Source organism: Giraffa tippelskirchi, chromosome 5 (assembly GCF_054371585.1).
Source record: "Giraffa tippelskirchi isolate mGirTip1 chromosome 5, T2T-mGirTip1v1.2.pri, whole genome shotgun sequence".
NCBI lineage: Eukaryota > Metazoa > Chordata > Mammalia > Artiodactyla > Giraffidae > Giraffa > Giraffa tippelskirchi.
The window spans coordinates 166,582,846-166,601,840 of NC_137279.1; the positions used below are offsets into that span (position 1 = coordinate 166,582,846).

Below are 18,995 nucleotides of genomic sequence, written 5' to 3' on the forward strand. Positions count from 1 at the left end.
CTACACCCCCACCCTCACCCCTTTCTCCATCAGTCAGTTGAAGGCTGATGAAGTCCTTCCTGGTCAGGATGCTGAACTACTCGGGCTGGGTCACTGCTGTGGGGAAAAGGTGTCTCTCTGGAACCAGGTAGTGGCTGCCCATTTCCAGAACAGGCCAACTCACAGCAGGAGTATTAGCTATTGATTGCCAGCCCTGCCCCTTGCTCATCTTGCAGGCGGTCACTCTGATATTAGAAGGGAAATAGAGATGGTATTGAAGGTTTTATCTGCTGCCAACAATTGAACTTCTTCCCCTACTTGACCACAGCCTGGCAGACAGCTCAGTGGCTAGAGGGTCTTTGCACTGAGGAGCCAGCCTGGTCTGGCTGATCATCTTTGGCCAAACCCTGTCCCAAGGTGGCCAGCCCAATTTTTGGTCAGAATTCCAACCCTAGTTGGTGCTCAGTTTAGTTGAGGCCTCCAGGGTGGGTGGGAGAGACCAGCTTTCCACCCCTACGCCGGCCCCTTAGAAAGCAACACAGGGAACTTTCTTCCTCGGGCCTTTGACTGCTAGGCTGCGAGGCCATGCTTGGGGTCAGAAGGTTTAGCCATTATTACATCAAGACCCATCTGTTGGCTCTCCCTTACTCCGTGCTGGGGTTTCTGAGATGGACAGTGCCTGTGGTCCTGGGCATGAAAATGTGTTTGGTAGAAAGCTGAGGGCTGACCTGACCATACCTCACTGTTCTACTACTGGGGAATATTGTGGGGTTCTCCAGATCATGGGAGAACTTAGCAAGGATATTCTCAATCAGTGTGTTCTTATAAAAAAGACCTCCTTCATCTTGGCATCCCCAACACCTTGCATGCACTGAGGACCCAGGAAATGTTTGAAATGAGTTTGTGTCACTCTTATTTCCAGGAGGGGAGCCCAACCAGTCTCCAGCTCTAAATGCAGCAATCTGACCAGACTAGGGGGTGGTCCAGGAATGGTGGTATGGAATGCGGAGGACCCAGAAGACTGGAGTCTGAGGACACCTATGCTAGCCCCTGCTTGTCCATGTACTTGCTGAGTGATCTCGGCCAAGTTGCTTTCCGTCTCTGGACCGCAGTTTCCTTAGCAGTAGATGAAGCAGGGGGTGAACTAGATGGTCTCTGAGGGCCCTTCTCACTGAATTTTCTGCTTTGAATCCAGATGGATTTTACATAATCAAGCAGTGGCTTTTTTTTTTTTTTTCCCCTCCATGCAGCTTAAGTCAGTTGGGCTGCACATCTGGCAAACTCAGTTTGGCTTTGGCCAGGCCCACTGGTTTGGGTGGATCCCCAGCTCCTTGGCCCTAAGGTGGTTTGAAGGGAGGCACCATCCAATGAGGATTTCTAGGTCTAGAGCTGGGAATTGCAGGAGGGCAGAGGGGTCATGGAGAAGGGAGCATTGGGTACAGACTGTTTTTGTTCTTGTTTTGTTTTAAATTCCAATAATTGTTTTCAGTTATGTAGTGTTTTTGGCCATGCAGCTTACTTTCATTTTAATCACAGTGTTTCTGCAGAGGAGGCGTGCCTGGTTGGGAAAGTGAGACTCAGAAAGGTGAATGACCTGCCCAGAGTTAACGACTGAGGGCTGTAATCAGAGCCTAAACTCAGCTTCCTGGTTCCTGATCCTTGAGTTCTTTCATAGCAGTCAGGGTCCTAATATGAATACAAATCTGATTATCTAGGAGAAGAAGAAAGCATAGAGAACAAGAGAAAAGGGGAGAAATAATGGAAGGAGAAAGAGAAACTCTAGCCATCTTCTCTCAGAAGTAGCTAGTGTCTCCATTCAAATGCCAACAGAGGCCACAGACCTAAAGACCGTGCCTTCTCTGAAAAAGACAGCCCTGGCGGACCCAGCTCCCTTTACCAAAATCCCGGCCTGACCTGCTCTGAACATCCCCCGATACTTCACACCACGATGGGGGACATGTGGGGACTGAGATGTCCCCTGTTCCAGTGAGGCCTCATTTGTGCAGGCCAAGCCCCCCCACGTTGGAAGGAGGCTGAGGTCTGTTCCAGAGAGCCTTCCCTATCAGTTACAGGAGGAGAGAGGGGAAGCAGCACGTGATGTGTATAGCCCGGGAACCAGAGACATGATCCAGAAGTAAGAGGGAGAGAGGTACACACAGCCTTGGTCCTTTCCTGTCGAGAGTGTCAGATTCATGTCTCTGCTTATTTGCCACGGGGGTAGTTAGGGTTTCTCTGGGAGACACAAACAGCCTCTGGAGGGCTCTGACTTGAAGTACCTGAAGCTCTGCCATGTAGAAGATACTCAGCCCTGCCTCTGTGAGGTCAGCCCGTAGATCTCAGATCCACCTGAGAAAAGAGGGAGGCCACTTGACATCTGCAGGGAAGGCATTGCTGATTTTACAGTGAGGTAGTGAGTTCCTTGACATTGGCAGTAACCAAGTAGAGACTAGATACCCACCAGAGACTGTGAGCCTTAGGGGGGGGTCATGTGTTTCCAGGGAAGATCAGAGTCCAGCAGATGAGAGAGAACATGCTGGTGGTAGCAGCTCGAGCGGTTCCCTAGTTTTCAGGCTTCCTTTCCAGCAAAGAGCAGGCAGCACAGAGTGAGCTGACTCTCCTCCTGCTGGAAAGCTGCTTCCACAGGAAGGACCACTCTGGTGAGTCTGGGTCTAGGGGAGGCGTGGGGAGAATTAAACCACCTTGTTTTTACGGTTTTCAAAGCCCACTGCTTGGGAGGAAGACTTGGTGGGTAGGGGCCCGGATCCCCATTAGACAGCTGGTGAAACTGAGGCTAGAATCACATGAGCCCTGGCCCGGGCTCGTTGATCACCCCTTCACTCATCGATCAGACGTGGTCCCTCAGGGCACAGCGACCTCCCAGTCACCCAGCCATGAGCAGTGCAGACCAAAGAGGCAGCCATGGACCCTGCCCTCAGTGGGCTCACACGGCCTGGCTGGTGCAGGAAGCGGGACTGATTATATGGAGGTGCCAGTGTGCCTGAGCGTGATGTGAAAGGGCAAGTTTGGGATGGCAGGAGGCCTGGATGGATGCACGAACTTAAAGACAAAGGGGAGACATGGAAGGTCCCTAAGAAGGGGAGTGAGGTGGTCCGAGGAAGAGCCCCAGTGGCCTGGAGGGGGTGGCCAGGTGGGGTTGGAGCCCAGGCTGTGGTCACCTCAGGAGGTGGCCAGGCCTGAGCTGGAGTGGTGACTAAATGCTGTGGCTGGTGCCCCTTCCTCTCGACAGGGTGGCCCCTCGCTGGGTGTTGGAGCTGGGGGTTTGGGGAACAGAGCGGGAGGAGGCAGGTGAGGGATGAGGGCCAGCCTCTCTCTGAGTCTCCCATGCCTCCTGCCCTGTGGGAGCCTCCCGCCCACGGGGGAGGGGCCCCGCGTGTGGTCTCACGGCTGGCTGTCCGGACAGGCCCTTCCTGGCCTCCCCAGCTGTGCTCATAGGCCCTAAAGGGAAACTGGGTGAACCCTTCTCATGGCTACTGGTAGACCTTTCTCCAGATTAGAGAAGGTTCCCCCTCTGTGATCGTGTTTGCCTCTTAGGTAGGCCTGAGAGCTGACAGTGTTCCCACCTCCTGGATAAGGAAACTGAGGCTCAGATTGGCCAGAGTGTTGCTCAGGAAAGAGAGGCCCTGGACAGGGCCATGGGATTCAGAGTTTCTTAATGAACCCTCCGTCTGCTGGCGGACTCCTCCCCTCCCCGGGCCTGCTCTCCAGCCCCAGCCCCTCTGTCTGCTTCCTGGTGAGCAGAGGGGGTCGGTGTGGGAGGACAGAGGTGCTGTGTCAGGGGTGGGAGTGCCAGGCCCTCCAGGGGACAGAAGCACCCCTCCTCCCCATCCCTTGCCCTGCTGTCTACCTCCAGACTGACAGAAGGCAGAGTCACCCCTGCTGAGAAGGATTAGAGAGGAGGCGGGTCACCCCAAATGCTGGGCCCTGGGCCATGCTGGGAGGTGGGGAGCTGCTGCTGTTCCCACCCTCAGCCCCCACCTGTTCCAAGCCTTGGCTCCAACAGCAGCAGCATCCCTTGGTTACTGAAATGAAGCCAGGGGCGCCCTTTAAGCCTGAAGATCCCTGCCCTGGGAGTTGGACATCCTGGTTTGAGTCCAGCTCTACTGCCAAACTGCTGTGTCCTTGGGGGGCCATCCTCCCCTCTCTGGCCCTTAGTTTGCTCTTCACTCCGGTGAGGAGTACGCAGGAGGGCACTCTAAAGCGCTGAGGAATGGCCTGTTCCTCCCTTCCCTGCTGTGAACACACACGCAGACTCCCCTCACATTCACCTGGCCCGTGCAGAAAGGCTAGGACAGGAGAAGGGGTAGGGGAAGCCTTTTTAGGCCAATACCACCTTCTCAAAGGTCGGGCTGCTCTCCCACCCTGCCTGGCAGCCAGCCTGGTGCCTGATGTGTGCCCGGGGCAGATGACCGGCCCTGGGCTCCTAGCAACAGTGGACAAAAGGTTACTCCTGACGTGCCAGGCAGCCTTATCCCCATCACCTTCTCCTTTAAAAAGGAAAAAAAAGTTGCGGCCTCAACCATCATGGGTGCCTGTATGCACCCGTGGGTATGTGTGCTTTTGTACACTCGAGCCTCTCCCCCCAACCCCCCCTCAAATGTGAACTCCACATAGTCACACCGTAAACTCTCTCTGATGAAATGGAAAGTTGAACATAAATCAGTGTCTGCTGCCCTGTTAGCTATGCATCAGCAGTCAGTGCCTGGGTGGTTTGCTCGTAACAAAGCACCCGGCAGCTCCGCGGGCCTCGACCGCCCCCTGTCGTGAAGCCGGCCCCACACCCCAGAGCCCTCAGGCTGCGGCCGGCCCTGCTGCGTGCCCCAGCCACCCCAAACCCTCCTGGCTTCAATCCCTCTGCAGGGAGAGGCAGGGGAGTGGCTTCGGAACGACCCTAGGATGGAAGAGGCCAGGCTGTGCTCAGCTACTGTTCCTCCCATCCCAGGAGATCCCAGTGGCCGTGACCGCCTCCCCCCAACCTTCTCTTGAGCTCTCAACTGACTCCTTGAATCTCTGACTTTTATGGATCTGATGCTCAAGGATAGGTGTCAGCGCATTCTCACCTCTGGTTTATTAAGACCTTGGGCTGGTTTATCCTTTTCCTCTTTGGACCTGGGTTTCTCTTAAGACTGAGTATCTCCCCTGAATTGGAGAGCTGCTCTGCCACGAGTCCTCTTGCAGCACTGGTCACATGTGGCCCCCAGAAGATGTCCTCACCTCTCGTGGGCCGGGGGCAGGATAGACCCTCCTCCGCTCATGTCCCATTCTCTACAGATCATGCTGAGGTTTTTTTCCTTTAAAGAGAAAAAAAAAGGTCAGATTCCACAGCCTAGTAGCAGAAGAGGTTTGAGGAAGGGAATTCCAGTGGAATCCTGTAATAACATGCCTTGGCATCACGTGGGTTGAGATAGACCCCCTGAGTAAGAGCATGCTGCCCTGAAAGGAAGCTGCCCTTTGAAAGGAGTCTGGGCTGGGCCTAGGGCTCTGGGGCCAGACTAGATGGTCAGAGGGCTTTCTAGCATCTTGCTGAGGTTCTGAGAGCTGGGGAACACAGCAGGAGACAACACAGTGTGGGCTGTGAGTTCATGTCCTGTTTTTGCCTAGATTAACTCTCTAGCTGACCTTTCCCTGACAAGCTCCTTCCTTCAAATGAAGGCCTTGGAATCAATGAAGTCCCTGGCCCAGGCCCACCCCTGAGTTCCAGAAAGCCCCATCTCTTGCTAAGACCAAAAGGGTGGGGTTAGACTTGGTAAGAGCATGGGTGGGGAGGCCACAGCCTTCACGAGGTGTCAGCTCTGTGCTGGGTGCTGGTCTCCCCAGGGTTCTTCCCGACCCGGGAGATGTGCACAGTGTGGGAAAGGGGAGCAGAGGGCACCCAGCTGTGGAAGAGGCCTCCAAAGAGGATTGGCACAGCATGCAGTGGCTGTGAGCAGGAGCAAGACAGCCCCTTGCCGTTCCTGGTGACATGTTCTGGGGAGGTTGTCCAAACTCTCTAGGCACTGGTCTCCTTGACTGTGCTGAGGAGCAGTCATTTAGCAAATTGTAATGCCTCTTTGGTGGAACTCTGGTGAGGATTGACTATACATATACACGTATGATGCGGGTTCAATCCCTGGGTCGGGAAGATCCCCTGGAGGAGGCCATGGCAACCCAGGCCATGGCAACCCACTCCAGTATTCTTGCCTGGAGAATCCCATGGACAGAGGAGCCTGGGGAGCTACATACAGTCCATGGGGTTGCAAGGACTCAGACCTGACTGAAGCGACTTTAGCATGTGTGTATGTGCATGCGTGTGCGTGCACACACACACACATACTCTTGTTCAGTGATGGTTGATTACTACCATGGAAATATGACCCATCCAGGATCCAGGATGAGCAATGGTCAGAAGCCCCAGTGGCTGGGCCCCTGGAGCTCCCATGAGCCTTTAGCTCATCTACCCTCATCCCTCCCATACCCTCTCTAAACGTGCTTCCTGGCAGCCCTGGGTCATGCAGCCTGGGTTGGCACGTTGGTTGCCTTGGGAAAGTCCATTCAACTGTCTGAGCCTCAGCCACTTCACCTGACAGTTGAGGGTGAAGATACCCTCTACCTCTTGGGGTGGTTGTGGAGACACCATGAAATAATGCCTGCGAAGCCCTGCCAGGCACCTGGCGTAGGTAAACACTCTGGGTCCTGTGTTATGGGCTCAAGCAGGAGTGTTCTGGGCTGTTCTTTAAGCTAGAGGCCAGGGTGGAGGTAGGTCTTCCAGCTCAACCAAGAGCAAGGGCCCCCAGGAGTTTTCTTCTTTTTCCAGAAGGTTGTCTCAGGGGCTTAGCACAGCTGTGGTGGCAGTGATGTGTGGAAGAGATTCAGGGTATTCTCGAGGTGGATTGCCTTTTTAGGGTTTAACCCTTTAGTTAGATTGGTGTTTATGGCACCTGCTAAGCACCAAGTCTTATTTGGGTCTTTAACGTGTTACCTCACTTAATCCTGCCCACCTGGCTACCCCCTTGGGCCCTGGGATGGTGACTCCTTGTTCTCTTGTCCGCTGACAGGAGCTGGCAGGGGAGCAGGTTGTATGTCCAGTTCCTGCCAGGCAAGCTCGCTGTTGTGAGTTAGCATCTGCTTTCCCATCCAGGAGTCTGGGTCTTCACCTATATAGTCATCCCTCAGTGTCCACGGGGGTTGGTTCCAGGACCCCTTGGACACCAGGAGCTGCCGATGACGCTCAAGTCCCTTACATAAAATGGCTGAGTGCAGTCTGCCTCCCTACCCGCGAGTTCTGCCTCCATGGGTACGGAGGGCTGACTGTACTCCTGAGTTCTGTCACTAGTGACTCACCTGGGTATCGTTGGAGTTTCTGTTTCTCCATCTGTAAAATAGGAACAGCTCCACCTGCTTCACCAGCTCTGAGTGTGGGAATGTGTGCAGAATGAAAGGCGGTTGAGGTGTCCGTACAAGGGCTCCTTCCCAGGGGCTGGTGTCCGGCTGTCTGATCCTTCAGCGCACATCTGGGAGGGACAGCTCTCTGCCTGGCCCTGCTGGGCTCCCAGGGCTGGGAGGTAGGCAGTCCCTGGCTCCAGGTGTTCCTGGTCCACGGGGTAGACTCCAGCCTGGGCTCACAGCAGGTCAGTGGAGGGGCTCATTCACTCCATCAAGTTGTCTTCTTGTCAGCGGTACCCCTTCGTTAGATACAATACAATACAATACAGGCTCTTGGTAAGACGCTCAGAGCTCTTTGTGGTCTAGCCCCATTGATGGACCAGTGGTTGATCTGTGGGACAAGGGCCAGAGCTTGTACTCTCACACCCAGCCCTGCCCCTCCAGCTTGTCTGCATGGCCTTTTCTACAGAGTGCAGAATTCTCCCCTCCCCTTCCTGAAGTCTCTTCAGTTTTGGGTCACCTTTATTCAAGAAGACTTTGACAGAGTCTTGTCCTATCCTTGCCTCCAGGTCAAAAAAGATACACCCAAAATGTGGATCTGATGAAGTGCCTCTTCCTCAGATAAATTATAGGGTCCGACTCGACGAGACTTAACTGTGTTTATGGAAAGGGTCTAAGATTTTGGAGACTTGCAGTCTGTTCTGGGGCAATGCCTTTACCGTGCTGCACCACAGTCTGCTCATCATAAAAATACAACGTTAGAAGGAGTGGACGTGGGAGATGCAGTGGTAAACAGAAGAACCACAGGCCCTGTCCTCTGGGGACATCAAGGGCAGAAGAAGTAAGTAATGGAGCACTTCAAGGGCCAGATGGCTTGTGTGGAGTTGGCTGAAGAGCTCCCCACGTCAGGTGGGGTTGGTAAGAGCCACATGTCACATTCAGACAGGTTACATGTTAATGGGCAAGGGGCCAGCTCCCTAGGAGTGGGGTAATAGGAAGGCTTAGTCAGGAAGGAGGGGCTTCCTGAAGGATCCCATGAGGCTGGAGGATCTGAGCACAGCTCTGTGTATGGGCAGCCACCCAGTGATGAGGCTGGTCCCTGGCCCTGGACTGAGTACTGGAGTCCCAGGATCTGCGGCTCTCTTTGGGAAGGTGGCGGCCCATTTTACAGGCAGACTTAGGGAGTTTCGGAGGGGACTGGAGACCATACCCCTAGCCCGTGAATCTGGGGTCCTTCCAGCAGCACCCACCACACGGCTGCCCCTCATGTGGCCACTGCGATGTGCCAGGTTTCATAGCCCACTGTCTGTGTGACCGTGGGCCAACTTCCTTCAGCCCATCTTTCCCCTGGTTTCTGGGTCTTTCCCTCACCCCATCCTATCGCTTCTCCTTAGGAAGGAAGACAAGAACCTGGCTCATTCCCTAAGCTCAGGGAGACAGAGGCAGAAGAAGCCACCCAGTTACCCAGGAAACCACAAAACTAATGGGGAAACCTTAGCTAACTCTGCTGTTCCCTCTTCTGCCCATTTGACAGCTGGGGTTGAATTCTGGCACCTGGATTTATAGCTCCCACACCCTTGTGTCTCCCTGTCCTGGTCGATATGATGAATCTGTACTTTTTGGATCGTCTGTCGGGGCATAAAGGGGTAGGGCAGAAAGGCTGTGTTAATGCATGTGCCCAGAGAGCTTAAAGTAGAGCAAGAATTCTCTGGGTGGACCAGGCAGTGCCTTTTTAATATGCACCTCGCCTTTACTGTGCTGCCGTGATTAACAGCAGAGCCTGAGCGTTGGCGAGAGGTGGTGTGGAGGCTGGCAGGCAGGAGCGGGATGCATCTTTGCAGCCCTATCTGTTTTCAGAGCAAAAGGCAGTCTTTGGGGATGGGGGTGGGGAAGTTTGGTTCTCTAGTCGAAGTAGGCATCCTCCCTGTGTTCTGCGGGATTGGCATGGTTCTCAATCCTGGGTGTGTCTCCGCCTCTCCCACTTACCAAAGAGCCAGTCTCTACCCAGTAGACACTGGGGAGAAGAGAGTGTGCTCTCTGGATGCCCGCCAGAAACCCACATGGCTGGGACTGGGTCTTGGAAACCCTCGCCAACATTAATGCGAGCTGGCTGCTCAGGGCTAGAGAGTGGCTTAGTGGGGGAGCAGGTACACACTCCATGTGTAGTCAGCAGGAGATGGGAATTAGCACCCCAGACATCTGTGAACTCACTGTTTTCCAGAGGCCGTAGGTCTTTACTTCTGACTTGAAGGAGGATATAGAAGCATCTTTGGAAAGGAATGGAACAGATGGGTGCTTCCCAAGACATAGGTCTGATTGCTACCCCCTTGCACGAGCTCCCAAAGGTTAATGACCCCACTCCTTAGCCCCACTTCCAGCCCCAGGGTCACCATCTTGTGCATGAGACCCCCCAGCACCAGGCCCTTTCCTGCCCCTGCCAGGTGCCCACCTCAGGCCAGAAAATTCTTCCATTTCTACTCTGCCAGGGGACTCCAGTCTAGCCTTCCCCCTCCTGCCTGCTCATTGTGATTGCTCTGTGATCGCTGCCCCTCATTCCCTAGTGCACCTGGTACCTGCCTCTGTTTGAAAGCTCTTATGGTCCCGGTTGTGCCTTGGTCTCTCCACACCACCAGGAACACTTTGGGGGAAGGCTACGGTTTATTTTCGTGTCTCCAGTGCTTAGCGCACACTTGGCCCAGCGTGCTGGGACCCACTGGCTGGGTGCACTGCCAGGGTGAACATGGGTTTTGCCCATAAGTTCTGCGTATTAATGCTTTTTCCTGAGTCCCTGGAAAGAGTGCTCAGTTCTGTGGACACAGCACATGCAAAGAATCTTGAGCAGCGAGGCCTCAAGGGTTCAGCGGCAGTGGCTGGAGACAGTTGCCTCTCCTAGCCCCTCCGCCACCCCACCACAGTGTTCGAGGTAGAGCCCTTTCCTGAGATGACCCTAGAGAACTACTTAGAATTCACTGCACTGGAGAAGGTCAAACAGCACTAACCTGCTGAAAAACTCAGAGTTAGAATCAAGTCTCCAAAATGTTTTGTGCCGGCAAGCCAGGGAGGAGTGTGTTCCCCAGCATTGTGGCAAGAATGAAAATAGGGAAGATGGTTAGCAAGGAGATACTCTGGAACCAACCAGCTGGACATGAATGCTGTTTATTGTATTATAATAATGAAAGATCATTTTGTTTAAGACCAGTGGCCCAGAAAGCGAGGGCTCAGAGATTGGTCACATGGCATGTTGGTGGGGGAACCAGAACTCAGGTTTGCTGACCCCAGGTCTGAGCACAATCCCTTGTCCTCAGTGGGATAAATCCTGTCTCTGGTAAATAATAATGTAATGTCGCTGGACCATTTTTATCCTTTGTAAAATGGGGTTGATTTTTGCTTCATTTATCTTACTAGCGAGATGTGAGGTTCAAGTTAGAAGATACTGATAGATACTAGCACTCTTTTGCTTTTCCTTGAGAATTTAAAAGACCCCAATTTGGGACTTCCCCGGTGATCCAGTGGCCAAGACTCTACACTCCCAACGCAGGGGTCCCAGGTTCAATCCCTGGTCAAGAAACTAGATCCCACATGCCACAACTAAGTCAGACCTTGCATAGCCAAATAATTTTTTTTTTCCCCTAAAAAACGAATTGTAGTGCTGAGTTAAATTAAAAAAAAAAAAGGCCCAGTTTTTTCCCTCTTAAGTCTTGAAAACCATTACTAAGCTCAAGGGTCAGCAAAGTTTTTCTGTGAAGGGCCAGATAATAAATATTTCAGGCTTTGTGGACCATCTGGTCTCTGTCCTGACTGCTCAGCTGTGTTCAGATGTAACATGAAAGCAAACTCAAAACGGTACACAAATGAACATAGCCGTGTTCTGATAAAACTTTATTTACAAAAGCAGATGACAGGCCAGACTTGGCCCCGAGCCATAGCTTGCTGACTTTTCTGGCAGCTCAGTGTAGTGGATGTGCTCTTGGGGTCCTCGAGTGGCAGCTGACCTCCAGCCTCCACTACAGGTGTGGTGCAGGGTGCCAAGCCTGGACTTAGGAGCAGTGAGCCCACGTCCCTGGGGCTCAGCTTTCCCGTCTGTGCTCAGGGCTGGGGCACACAGGGAGCAGCATGGGGGGTACTCTGTGTTAGGTCTTGGATGCCGCTGCCTGTACTTTGATTTACTCTGTTTCCTCCCTTTGTTTTGAAAATCGTCTCCTGCTGATTCTGCGTCCCTGTCTCCCTGGGACCTCTGGAGTAAAGCATGCTCTGAGCCCCTCCTGTGGGTGTCTGGGCGACCTGTCTCAGGAAACCAGATTCACAAGTGTGTGGACCTCTCACCCTCGCCACCTGCCTAGCACTGTCCTGGCTCCTCCGAGAGGCACAAGGAGGAGGAGAGAGGAGGGGAGCTGGGGCCTTGGCTCAGCTGGAATCAATGTGTCTGTCACTGATCCTTGCACTGAGTGGACCCCTGTGGCTGTGAGGATTCCTGACGTTATGCAGAGGTGCCCCAAGGGGGACACATTGTGTACTGTCTGTTCCTTTCACTGATGACTTCCCCACCATGTCAAGAAGACGGGCCACCACCACTTGCCACCTGCTTTACCTGGTGCCCGTGGAGGGTCATGATTGCTATGGGCTCATCTCCTAGGCGGCCGACAGCCCCCTGACTGAGCTCTCAGGGCCGAGCCGCCACCTGGTCATGGCCCCATGGTTGAGTATGGCCCAGCTCAGCCCCCCCATACCCTCGAGTTGGTAATTTCAGCTCCACCTCTGACCTTTTCTGTCCACGTCCACACACATGAAGAGGTCTCTTCCCCAGAGGGGACAGATAGAACCAGGATAGGGCGGCAGCTGTCCAAAGCCACTGCCAAGTTCGTTCCCATGGGTCGAAATGAAGAAATAACTTCTTCTGTGATGAGCTGCATGTCAGAGGGAGGGGGGAGTTCAGAGCCCTCCCTCTGTTACCCAGCCAGGTGGTCAGCCTCCTGCTGCAGGGAGGCTGTGGGTGGAGGTAGACCGTGGTGACAGATGTGGATGTCGGTGGCACACGGGCACACCTTGGCCCTCTCCCCAGAATGGGCTTACGGCATTTTCCATCAGCATTCGTGTCCAAGGAGCAAATTGGATTGTCTGTTGCTCGCCTGTTGCCATGTGTATAATTAATGTAATTTTATATTCACTCAATTACGGTGACACGCCCAGTAGGCGGATTACACAGGCCACCAATAATGTGGGTTGTCTGTCTCCCCCTGCCAGTCGATGAAACCTTGCCACTCTAGTGGTCAGTGTCCGCCCAGGAGTTGGGGATGGGGGCGGGGATGTGGGGAACGTTTTGTCTCTTAGCAACCTAAAATTTCAGGTCCCCTTTCCCCGAAGGCCCTCTGGCTAAAGGCAGATCTGGCCAAGGTGGTAATGATGAAGCACTCAGTGTGTGAGAGCACTCTCACAGCTTTTCTGCAAGGAATGTCACCTGGACTCCCTGTGCCCTTACAGGCCTGGCTGGGGATGCCAGGCAGAACTGTCGCCCGGGTGCCTTGGGCATTCATGGCCAAGCTCTCCCCGCTGGCCCACCTCTATACCCAGAAAACCTCGGACTCAGTCTCAGTTCTGCTTCTCTTAAGAGTCCATGATTCCTAGGCAGGTTGAAGGCAGCTTTGGGGAGTGTGGGGTGGCATTTGGTGAAGGAGCTGTGAGTTTTGGAAATACTAAACTTAGCACATAGCTTTTATTACCTCTCTCCTTAAAAATTAATACAGATTATTTTTTTAAAAAGCAATTTTTTTAAGTTTTATTTTTGACTATGCTGGGTCTTTGTTACTGTGCGAAGCTTTCTCTATTTAGGATAAGCAGAGGCTCCTCTCTAGTTGAAGTGCTTGGTTTTATTGCAGTGGTTTCTCTTGTTGTGGACCCTGGCTTCTAGGTGCACGGACTTTGGTAGTTGTGACCTGCATTCTTAGTTGCCTCATGGCATTTAGGATCTTAGTTCCAAGATCCGGGATCAAACCCACATCCTCTGCATTGACAGGCGAGTTCTTAACTGCTGGACCACCAGAGAAGTCCCTATCTAGTTTTTAATTTTAAGATGCCATCCTCCCTTACTCCCAGGAGTCTTTACCTGAGATGACCAACTTGGTTACCCTGTTGTTACTAATGTTTCCTCCTGGTTCCTTGAACACCAAGTGTTAGATGTGTTCACGCCGGGGCTGGCTGACTGTGGCTGTGGGGTCCACCTGCTGGCTGAGCCTCAGCATTCTGCTCGGGCCCTGCCCTGGATGTCCACGTGGGGACTGTGTCACTGCCCCGGAGAAGCCCACGTGACATCCAGGGATAAGGCGAGACGTCCATAGAGGATGTGCCATATTTGGAGTGTGCCTATCTGGGTAGAATAGGTCAAGCTTCACAAAGGAGGATGTGTGGCCTTTCAGCAGGCTCAGGAGGGTGATCCTGCAGAGTATATATCTAGTTCTTGCCTTCCATGTAGATGGGCTGTGAGTGGCTGTGGAGCATGAGGCGTGGGGACTGTGGAAGCCTGGGGACCTAGGCCAGGCACTGGCTGTGTATGGGCTTCAGGGAGGTGCAGGGACTTGATCAAAACATGGCAATAGGTGGGCCCTGCTGACGGTTCTGAGGTGCTTTTCTTTTCTTTTTTAAAAAGTTAGTTATTGATTTGGCCGCACCTCAAGGCATGCAGAACTGCCTCAATCAAGGATCGAACCTGTGCTTCCTGCAGTGAAAGAGCAGAGTCTTAACCACTGGTCCACCAGGGAAGCCCCCTGAGGTGCTTTTCTGCAGAGACCTCTGATCCGTTTTGCTCTGCTCCCCCCCATATTGATGACAGCAAAGGCTCTTTCACTAAACCCGTCCGCATCCAGAGTTGGAGTGGAATGGCCTGGTGTTTGCCTCTGTCATACCATAGCGGAGCCTCCTGAGGCCCTGCTAAGAGGCTCTCAGAGCTGCTGGATGTTATGCCATCCAACGCTGAAGTGGCAGGAAAAAGCCTAAGGAAGCTTATGTGTCATTGGTCAGAGATCTCAGGAACGTCTGAAAGGAATGGCAAGTCCATTAACGGGGTCTGGGGCAGACTGAGAACCAGACAGGAAGTGCGCATGTCTCCTTCCTTTTCCCAGACTCAGTGTCAAGTCTCCTTACTGTCACCCCGTGGAGGCAGTGTGGTACAATTTGAGAGTTCTGACCCACCAGGGGACCTTGTTTTCATCCCTGCTCCCTGTCGGCCTCCATCTGTGGCCACCCTGGGCCTCACTTTACCTGTCCCCTTCTCTTGGGGCCCGTGGTGATTTTAAACCGACGCTCCAGCCTGTTTGTCTCTGTGTCCTCGTCCTTCTCCCTAGCTAGCCTGGGAGCTTCCTGGGCCAGGATGAGACGAGTCCAGTGCACTTCTGTGACCTTTCCTTACCCCAGACAGGTGGGAGCTCACCACCCAGGATATGTATGTGGGTGAGTGACTGGATGTTCCCCCAAGTCCTTCAGCCTCTAGGAGACTGCTCAAGGGCTTGTAGGAATAGGATAGTGGACCAGCTAGGCTCCCCAGACTCTAGAATCAGCCTGGATCCACCTCTTAATAGTTTATAATCCTAGGCAAGTGGCTTCGGCTTGCTGAGCCTGTTCTCCCTTCCTGCAAGGAGTTGGATGACATGAAGTGATTCAGTTGAAGGCCACTTGCGTGGCAGGTGTGGCTTCGTTATTCTTACTATAGTTACTCCCATTTCATTATGGAGAGAAGTGCAGTCAGTGGCAGAGAGTCAGGGTTTGAATGAACCCAGTTCTTTTCAAACCCTGTTTCTTTGTCTGCGACAGATGGGGGCATGATACCATGAAGAGATCTCTTGACTGGAGTGAGGTGATGTGGCTCAGCCACCAGCTTCATCTCTGTGGCCTTGAGCAAGTCACACCTCTGTCCTGTGCCTCTCTTCTCCCCCATAAATGAAGAGCATTGGAAGAATTGATCTGTCAGAGTCACCAACAAGCAGGTGACTGCTGGGCAGGTGAGGTTCTCCCCAAGTTTCTGGTGGGATGACTTCCAGCCTGATATTCTGTGCACCTCAGATGTCTGCCCCTATCCACCTCCTCAGCCGGTTGGCTAGGCAGCATCTGTATGGAAAGCCTCCAAGGTCCATGAGGGAGATGGTCTAAATGGACCTGGATGCAGAGGCTCATCCTGGCCAAGCAGGCTTCCAGATGTACCTATTTTGGGTTCTTCTAAAGCTTTCAAGTGGAAACCAGGAAGGCCCCATTGGGGAGGGAAGTGGGCCTGTGTGGGAACAACACTCACTGTTACCAACTTTACGGTCCCTGCCCTCTCTCACCTTCTACCTCCATCCTCTCTACCTGCCTGCCAGATCTGTGCAGGGTTTGGGGAAAAGAAAAGCCAATATCCCAACAAAGGTCAGAATCTTAAAACAGGGTCTTTTTTTTTTTTTTGGTCTGCCTCCTACATAGCCTTTTGCTTGAGTGGGTAGCAAGTTGAAAAGACCAAAGGTCTGTCTTCTCTAAACCAACCTGTCAGTCTTTGGTTGAGAATGCAGACAAGAAAGAGAAGAACACTCTTTTGTAGTTTAATAAAGCACAGGGCAGCAGATGCCATACAGTCTTGTGAAGATGGGCAACACAGCATGTCTGTCATTATCTTTACATGAGCAGACATTTCCCCAACGTGGAGTTGCATTCTGTGCTCCTGAGAACAAGCCAAGTGTACAATGCTATTGCATCCAGTCTCAGGGACAGTACCTGGACACGCATATAGAAACGAGGAGCTTTCAGGCTGAGTGGAGGTAGCAGAGATGCAGAGCATGGAGATTTGGGAGGAGGTTGGTTACCCACTGGGGAAGGTGGGCATCTGGCTCTGTGAAAGAGAAGCTTCCTGGCCTGTAATGCTCCTGGTAGTGCTGGGGACCGTGCTGGGAGGTACAGAAGCAGAGCCTAGGCAGCCTGATTGGGTCTCGGAAGGTGAATGCTGAGCTGTATCTTTGCCTGTGTCCAGACTGTGGTGGGCTTTTCTCTTCATATGACCAGCTGGCCTGGACTAGAGTTCCCATGTCCTCAGTATTCCAAACCCTGGCTCCAAGTCAGAGGAGAGACTTCAGAGCTGCTGCCTCCTCTCTGGGCTTATCAGCCAGCTTCCCATGGCTGCCTGCAGATCAGGGAAGTTGCTGGGGCCTCACTGACTAGCCACAGTCCCTTACTGCTTGTCACTTGTCTTGAGGCAGCTGCATTGAGGCCAAGTTGTTCCATGTCCACTCACCAGGGCCCAGGCAGCCAGAGTCCCAGAGGAAGCTTCTAAGCGGGAGGTGCAGGGGGCAGCTTTGCCCGCTGGACCTCCCGGGGCCCAGGCGGCCGGAATGCAGGGCTGAGAGGTGGCTTAGAAAAGACTCGGGTTTGAGTGTTGGCCCTTAGCAAGGACTGCCATCGACTGAGGCCCCCATGGGTATCTGGGGGGCTTTACTTACTTTTTCTCTGATCACTCAGCAAACCAGGCTCTCTTTACCTCCCCTGGCTGCCAGGGTGCACAGGTGTGAATCCTGCCCGAGCCACACTGCTGGCCCTGAGAATCGTGATATTACTGGGGAGGGTGGCGGAGGCTCGGGAGGGAGGAGGCGCTCCTCCTGCCAAGAGCTGAGGACCTGAAGGAAGGCCTTTTGCTCCCTCTTGGCGACTGGACCTCACCCTTGAACCCTCCTCCTTCGTGCTTTTCATTTTCCTGTTTTTTTGGGGGGTTGGCTCCAAATTATGTTATTTTGTTTACATTGCACCCAAGTTTCGTGGTACAAAAGACTTGCAGGTGCAAATATGTCCCGCCTTCATTAACTTCCCCTCCCTTTTTAATTTATGTGATTTCAATTTTCCTTCCCTGTACTGTTAATTAGGGGACCCTCTAATCAGTGCCATTATCACAGTGGTATTCATGTTTAGGAAAGCCGCTAAACAAATGCTTGCAAAATTGCTAAATGGCTAATTAATGTCTGTTAATTAAGAAAATTGCTCATGGTAACAAACCATGCCGTTGCTGGCAGCCGCTAGAAAGACACACACTTGTTGAAATTAGTAGTGTGGCAGGTAGGGGAACATCTGCTCCATGGAGCTTTCCGGAAGTGAGCAGCCCCACACTCAGGCAAGAAGCTCCAGACCTGTCCTGGGCACTGCCTCCTTGCCCCTCTCTGCACACCTCTCTCTGTCTCCATGCCCACCCCACGCCCACCCCTCCCACCCCGCTACCGGCTCTGCTCTCTGGGCTTTGCTTGCTGAGCCGGCAACAGGCTGAGCAGCCTGGCTTCCAGGGAGGAGACTGAGGAAGAAAACCATGCCCAAAGAATCATTTTCCTTCTCTTTTTAAATGAAACCACACTCATCCTTTCTGCATATTTTAAATTTTTCTCAACTTCCGAGGCTAGTGACAAAGCCCCGAAAGAGTGAATTGGGTTGTGTTTCTCACCAGCAGGCTTCCCTGGTGGCTCAGACGGTAAAGAATCTGCCTACGGTGCAGGAGACCTGGGTTCGATCCCTGGGTTGGAAGGATCCCCTGGAGAAGGGAATGCCACCCCCTCCAGTATTCTTGCCTGGAGAATCCCCATGGACAGAGGAGCCTGGCAGGCTACAGTCCATGGGGTCACAAAGAGACACAACTAAAGTGACTTTCACATTCTCCTTACCAGCAACAGCATCTTGCTCTGAATATCCCAAGTGGGCAACAAGGCGCTTCCCTGACCAGATTTTCATGCTTTTTGACTGTGACCCACAGTAGAAAGTACATTTGACACAGTGACCCAGTACACACACACACACACACACATATTTATAAATAGAGATGAATGAAGAGTATTTCCTTAAAACACACAAAGCTGTCTGATATTTTCTACCCTATTTTTTATTCTGTTCTAGGTTTTTAAAAACAATGGTTGCAACCCACTAAATTGATTTCACCACCCACTAATGGGCTGCACCTCATGCTTTGGTCAGCTCTGTGGTTTAAGTGAATTCTTCTGCCCATCTCTCCTGTGGAGAGTCAAGGCCAGCATATAGCCCAGAGCTTCAGGGGTCAGCCGGGGACAAGGGTGGCTTACCGCCAGCTGGAGTGGCTAGCCCCATCATCTCCTCCGGTCACCCAGACCCGACCCTGCTCCCCCACACACCCTCTCAGGCCTGGGCTGCAGAGGCCAGGATGAGCCTTGCGCCCATCAGGCTTCTCCTCTTTTTTTGCCATCTACTGGTTGTGTGGCCATGGCCAAGTCTCCTTATCCCTTGAAACCCATTGTCATTACTGATAGAAATAGAAATGAGAAACGCACTTCCCGGAGTCAATTTGAAGTGAAGGTGTGTTAATGAAGTGCTCTGAGCAGTCGCTCAATGATGGTCTCTTCCTCTTGTCCCCCATGTATTCTATCTCTGGCACCACCTCACTCTTCCTGTGTGTTCCCATTCATCCGTCAGAGCCCTCTCACCTCAGTAGACTGGTTGCCTCATCCTTGCCTGGTCCTGGCCCAGGAAGTGGCACATGGGCACCCTGCAGGGTAGGTCAGTTTCTGTGAGTCCCTGCAAGCCCTGGGGCTTCCCCGGTGGCTCAGCGGTAAAGAATCCGCCTGCAATGCAGGAGATGCAGGTTCGATCCCTGGGTTGGGAGGATCCTCTGGAGGAGGACA

General features: G+C 53.0%; 1 protein-coding gene across 29 annotated transcripts in view; it reads left to right on the forward strand.

Moving 5' to 3' along the window:
- SSBP3 (single stranded DNA binding protein 3) overlaps window positions 1-18,995 on the forward strand; it is a 168,446-nt gene that overhangs the window by 120,841 nt on the left and 28,610 nt on the right. The window contains exon 6 of one of the 29 annotated variants that reach the window (XM_081493049.1): window positions 7,047-7,049. The exons of the other annotated variants lie outside the window; for them this stretch is intronic. Within the exon in view, the coding sequence (XP_081349175.1) occupies window positions 7,047-7,049 (3 nt within the window). The remainder of the gene's footprint in view (window positions 1-7,046; window positions 7,050-18,995) is intronic. 29 annotated transcript variants of the gene reach the window in all.